This window comes from Pterocles gutturalis, unplaced genomic scaffold (assembly GCF_000699245.1).
Source record: "Pterocles gutturalis isolate BGI_N339 unplaced genomic scaffold, ASM69924v1 scaffold2045, whole genome shotgun sequence".
Taxonomy (NCBI): Eukaryota; Metazoa; Chordata; class Aves; order Pterocliformes; family Pteroclidae; genus Pterocles; species Pterocles gutturalis.
In genome coordinates this window covers 1,262-6,732 of record NW_010143035.1, presented here as the reverse complement: position 1 = coordinate 6,732, position 5,471 = coordinate 1,262, and the positions used below count along the sequence as shown (strand labels likewise).

Genomic DNA, 5,471 nt, shown 5'->3' with positions numbered 1-5,471 from the left:
AGGGCTGCTCTCAATCCATTCCCCTCCCAACCTGTATTTGTCCTTGTTGAACTTCATGAGTTTTACACGAACCCACCTCTCAAGCCTGTCCAGGTGCCTCTGGATGACATCTTTTCCCTCCAGTGTGTCAACCGTGCCACACAGCACTCAGTCCCACTGTCCATGTCTCCCACAAAGATGTTAAACAACACCAGTCCCGGCACTGTTCTCCACTTGGACATCAAGATGTTGACCACACCTCTTTGTGTGACCATCCAGCCAGTTCCTTATCCACCAATTGGTCCCACTGTCAAATCCATGTCTCTCCAATTTGGAGACAAGGATGTTGTGCAGGAAGGTGTCAAAGGCTTTGCACAAGTCCAGGCAGATGATGTCAGCTGCTCTTCCCTCATACACCAATGCTGTGACCCCATCGTAGAAAGAAGGAAGGAATTCACAAGGAAGAAGTCCGATCTCTTGCTTGAGTAAAGCCCAGTGTGTCAGGGATCATGTTGAGCCAACACCAAAAGCAGCAATCCTATTTCTATGGGTTTATTCCCCGTTCTGTCTTCCCCTTTACACACTGAGTCAAGATCCGACCGAGCTATAAATGACTCCAACTCCCGGATGGCCGCTGATTTTTCACTATCTCCATTTCCACAGAATTGCTGTGTCTGACAGTGCAAAAAACTCAGGTTTATCATCTCCCTGTGCAGTAGGTTTTAGAGAGGAATTAAGATTATTTTTCCTTCCTCCAGTTATTTTAAACAAGTTCCAAAGAAAAATCATGGGGAAAAAACAAAAACAAAACACCAAAAAGAAAACACCCAAGGCAGAAATTACTTAGAATTGCTCATTTAATTCCCCAATTGGGTGAGTTTGCAGGCACCCAGGAACAGTCAGTGAACATTCAGTGATTCAAAGATGAAAATATATTTGAAGGCACAGAAATGGTCCCATTTTCCACTAAAGGAAAGGAACATGAACACCGCTACCCTTTTGTTGCCTTTTCATTTCAGGCTTGGCTTGGAGGGAAGAGGTTGTCCTCGATGCCATGGCAGGTGCCAGCTCCAGCAGCTATGTCTGTTTTGCATTAAGCGTGGAAACAATCATGGAGGCTGGGATATGCCTGGGGACTCCTCCTTCCCTTGGTTCCTTTTCCAGGATGTCCCTGGCATATGGTCTGTCTGGTCCCACCAATTCCCCACTGCCCAGTGGCACCGGAAGCCACAGAGGCTCATGGTGGAATTGGGACAAAGCTCAGAACCTGAGCTTTTTTTTTCCACATAGGTGAGTGGATGGCATGTTTATTTCTTTTCTCCCATGCCTTGGAACACGAGTTTGAGGTGAGCATCCCATAACACCATGAACCATGGGTAGACTTTCTCCCCTTTGAAAGAACCCCGCAGAAAAGCAGAGATCCGATCCTTGCTCACAGCATCATAAAACTCCACCTTCCCTTCCTCACAGTTCAAGTAGACTCGGATCCGCTGGGGGACATTGCGTAGGGTCAAGCTGGTGTTACGAGGAGAGGTCAGAGCCTCGTACTCATCTCTGCTGTGATGCAGTGCCCATATCCCCCCTTTCAGGGGAAACCTCGCCCTCAACACCGACTCCTTGGCCACCCCAATGGCCCACGTGCATTCTCTGCTGACCTCCACCTCCCACCTGTGCCAACCCCATGTGAAGCCCCTTGAGCCCAGCACGCAGGGACACTCTTTGAACCTCTCCGGGTTGCAGGGCAGGTCCTGCTCATGGCTTTCCCACCGCACGACTCTGCAGTCTTCCGAGAGGTAAAGCCTGGCATTGGCTGTGTTCAGGTCCAGTGTCACCTGTGCTGGAGGTAGAGAGAGAGTCAGGCTCATTGCAGCAGGTTTTGGGGGGCACAAGGCTTTTTATCTCCCTTCCCATCATGCGATCCCGTTGGGACTCCTCCAGGCGTTGCCTCGTGGTGGGACCAGTATGGGAGAAGGAGGAAGGGAGGCAGCAGATGAGGTTAGGTTATTCTTTGGGGGCAGCAGAGCTTGCTTTACTCTATTTTTTGATTTACTGTCCTAGATTGGTTGGGGACATGTTGAGTTCACTTACTTGTTAAAGGAAGACTGAGCTCCTCCAGTATGCCTAGAGGAAAGAGAAAAATGTGAGAGGCAGAAAGAGAAACTGGTTTGACTCTGGATTTCTGCAAAAATCCAGAGAGCTGGGGGAATGTAGAGAAACTTGAGGAGGGAGAGGCGAAAAGTAGGACTCCACATATGAAATTCAGCCACGCACAGAGGGGCTGCTATAAAGAAAACAAAGAGTTGGAGAATGTCTGTGGTGAAGAGCATGAGACAGCAGCAAGACACTGTCTTCCCGTAGTTAATGTGGAGTATGTGGGACTCAGTGCAACAGGCAACAACAGCAGCAGGCAGGAATATCAGACTAACACTTGCTGCTCATTTGCAATCTCATGAGCGGATCTTGAAAAAAATCCCTCACTCAACAACCAGGATGTATTTCTTTTGCACGGCTTCACTCCATCCCTCCCCACCAAACAGCACGATAACATTTTCCTTTCTGGACCTGCGCACGGTACCTTGAAATTTCTCCATAGCCTCCTTGATGGCTGCAGTTTTCTTGGTTAAATCACAGAATTTCTCTTCCAGCTCAGGGGAAATATCAAGGGAGTGTGAGAATGTTTCAGTCTTGCACCTGGAAGGAAAGAGGGGATGTGTTTACGCCTGGTTGCAGTTTGCTCCTCAGTGTTTCTCAGCAGTCAGAGGGGAGAATTAGTGGAGGGAAGATGATGGGTCTGTGCTGTATGGCACATATTAGACAGCAAATGACACACCAGGATCACACATCACCCTTGCAGATGTTTATTGCTTTGCTTCAGCTGTGAAAGGATGAGGTGGCTGCCTCAGGCTCCCAATGGGAACTAACAGCCCTGAGCAGACCCACCTGGGACCCACATCCCCACCCACGGTCCAGGGGTCTAGTTCAGCTCAGCCCTGAACCATTTCTCCCTTTTGCAAGCTGCTTTGGAGGAGCATCCCTGCATGGCCATGGACCTGCTGATCCACCCCAGGGGCTTCTGTCTTGGCACCCAGTTAGTGCCAGTACGGGTCTGAATTTACCATGAAGTAAGTGGAGAGGAAGAGCCCTCCTTCCAAACCCCAGTGTCCTCAGTCAAGCCCAAAGGGACAGCCTGTCCCTGCATGATTTCTCCCAGCATCCTGACACAAAGCTACTCTCTTGGGGTGAAGTTTTGATAGGACAAGGACCACATACCTGCTGAAGGTGGTTTTCACGTCCTAGATGAGAGAGAAAAAGAGAGTTAGTGACCTGGAATACCTCCCTTTGGAGTACCAGGGTCCCCCTGTAAGGAAGTCCCTCCTTCAGCATGGTGGGGTTAAAACCCAGAGCTGGGGCCCAGGCTGGTGCTCCACCAGTGCCTTCACAGCAAGTTTGGAAAGCCTGGGCTCTCACCTTCAGGAGTTCACAGTCTGGCTGCTGGCACATCCTCTCCATCTCCCCAATCAGCAAGCCCAGTCTCGTGGTCTCCTCCGAAAGGCTGGAGAGATTTTCTCCATGCACGTTCATTATCTCTGTGTGCAGCTGCTCCAGCTGGGCCAGCAAAAAGGACTCCTGCTCCTCCAGGAACTTGTACAGCTGCTTATATTCAGTCACAATCTTCTGCTTCTCAGCTTCTCTCTTCTTCTGCCAAAGGCAAGCCAAAGCAGGGAAAGGAAAGCAGAGAGCAGGACAGGAGTATCTAGAGTCAACAGAGGGTCATGCATTAGTTGGATCCACCAAAAAGAGTACTTTGGGGAAGACACAAACCCATTCTCCCTTCCCCACACCCCTGGAGCATCACCCACCCATGGCAGAGAGGAAGAGGAGATGTTCCTCCTTTCTTCCCCCATCCTCTGCAAAGGAAAACTGATGGCACCTACGGTGTAGTCCTGGACTCTCTCTTCTCTGCGCTCCATGGAAGATTGAAACCCCTCTTGCTCTAATTTCAGATGCTGCAGTTGGGTCTGAATTTGTTCCTGAGAGGAAAGAAAGAAGTCCCTTGGTTAATGGCATTGTTGGCTGACATCAGAGGGAGGCTCTTTGCTACTGCAACACCAGTGGTGCTTCCTGGTCCACAGCTGGCTCAAAACTCATTGAGGGTCTTTGGTTTGTTTTTTTTTAAAGCAAGATCAAGATTATTTCTGCGAGCTGTGGGGTAGGAGAAGGGCTGAGGTTTCTATTTTTTTTTTTCCTACTGATCTTCAGCATAGACCTGCATCCTGGCGGAGGAGCCATTTATGGGTGCTGGATAAGCAAACCGTCAGGAGGCTCAGCAAACACCTGGCCTTGCAAATGGAGAGGTTAAAAGGTTACTTGGGTGTTGGGTGGTGAGAAATCATATGCACACGGTGCTTCTTGTTCTTGTCTAAACCTCTGCTCATGGCTGAACCCTGGGGCAGAGATCCCCTGGGTTCCCAAGAGCATGGTGCTCCTATGTCCACCCCTTCCTTGGGTAATGCCCCCCCAGCAGTTGTTATCAAGAGACAAGGATGGGTGAGCCCAAAGGTGGTTTATCCCACAGCCCAAAGGCTGTACAGGTGTCTGCACCAACCGAGGGCAGCAACACCAGGAACTTCTGGCCCTTTGTGTGTCAACGTGCCCATAAACCACTCACCTTGTACTCCTGGGCAGCCTCGTCCACGGGAACCACAGAATGCTCATGGTGTACCTTCGACCTGTCACACACCATGCAGATAAGCTTTTGCTTATCTTTGCAGAAGAGCTTCAGGGGTTCATGGTGCTTCTCACACAAGTTCTCCCCTCCTTCTACCTCTCTGACCTGTTGCAGGTTTGAGCTCTTGGCTGCTCCAGTGATTTTGGCCAAGTCCCCGTTGGGTCAGAGGCTCTGCTGCGGCACCGTCTCCCTGCACCGGAGGCAGGAGAAGTCAGTGGTCCATCCTTCCCAGTGCCAAGTGATGCACACTCGGCAAAAGCTATGCCCGCAGTGGATGAACACGGGGTTCTGGAAAAGCTCCCCTTCATCATCCAGGCAGATGGAGCAGGAGACTTCATCCTGGAGTATTTCCACAGACATCCTGGCTGCCATGGAGAGTAACCAAGTTTGTTTCACTTTGGAATGCTCAGGAAGGAGAGAGATTTCTCTTCCTAATTCCAAGCCATTGGTTAAACTGAGATCCCACCCCTCTCTAGAAGGGCTTGAGGCAATTTATTTACTTTTATTGCTCTGCTGGTGCTGGGAAGTAGCAGTTAGACAGCTGGGCAGGAAGAGAATTGGAGACGCCCGTCCCATTTTTCCCCTGTCCTGAAGGCATGGGGATTTTCCATTCTTCTGTCCTCTGAATCAGTGGACACCTGTGGATTTGGTGACACAACAGCAGCTGAATTGGTGAGGGAGAGGCAGCCAATGAGGGAGATGTCTGATGTTAAACCCCTCCTGAGAGATTCCCCCAGCTGTGAGGGAAGACCTGTCTCCATCC

The 5,471-nt window shown here is 50.2% G+C and overlaps 1 protein-coding gene across 1 annotated transcript; it reads right to left on the bottom strand.

Moving 5' to 3' along the window:
* Positions 1-1,286: 1,286 nt before the first annotated feature.
* Positions 1,287-5,080, bottom strand: LOC104460794 (zinc finger protein RFP-like). Its single transcript, XM_010084552.1, is given in 9 exon segments — positions 1,287-1,816; positions 2,068-2,100; positions 2,555-2,670; positions 3,250-3,272; positions 3,448-3,678; positions 3,915-4,010; positions 4,649-4,813; positions 4,935-4,943; positions 4,946-5,080. Coding segments are annotated over 9 exon segments (1,338 nt in total).
* Between the last annotated feature and the right edge of the window lie 391 nt (positions 5,081-5,471).